Raw genomic sequence first — 328 nt, 5'->3', positions numbered from 1 at the left:
GCTGGAGACAGAAGGGCCCAACGGCGGCAGCAGCAGAGACTGCAGCAGAAGCAGCAGCAGCAGCAGCAGCAGCAGCGGAAAAGTTCATCTAATCCCCCCTTTAGCCCGCAGCTAAACTTGTCTCCTGCTGCACCTGCTGCTGCACCTGCTGCTGCTGCTGCTGCTGCTGCTGCTGCAGTTGATGCTGCTGCTGCTGCTGCATGCATAGCTTCTCCGTCTGACTTCGAGTTCCCTTGGGGCTTTGGCCCTAGCGAGCGGCTGTACGCCTACCTCTGCAGCGTAGGCCCCCCAGCAGCAGCAGCAGCAGCAGCAGCAGCAGCAGCAGCAG

The 328-nt window shown here is 61.9% G+C and overlaps 1 protein-coding gene across 1 annotated transcript in view; it reads left to right on the top strand.

Moving 5' to 3' along the window:
- The window catches only part of EMH_0084800 (uncharacterized protein), a gene marked incomplete at both ends in the record, with an annotated part of 1745 nt that extends 1630 nt beyond the window's left edge, over positions 1–115 (top strand). The window contains one exon of the mRNA XM_013500820.1: positions 3–115. Within this exon, the coding sequence (XP_013356274.1) occupies positions 3–115 (113 nt within the window). The remainder of the gene's footprint in view (positions 1–2) is intronic.
- Between the last annotated feature and the right edge of the window lie 213 nt (positions 116–328).

Source organism: Eimeria mitis, genomic scaffold (genome assembly GCF_000499745.2).
Source record: "Eimeria mitis Houghton genomic scaffold, Emh_scaff5907, whole genome shotgun sequence".
NCBI classification, from domain to species: Eukaryota; Apicomplexa; class Conoidasida; order Eucoccidiorida; family Eimeriidae; genus Eimeria; species Eimeria mitis.
The sequence above is the reverse complement of the archived record's forward strand: the minus strand, read 5'-3'. Positions and strand labels throughout refer to the sequence as shown.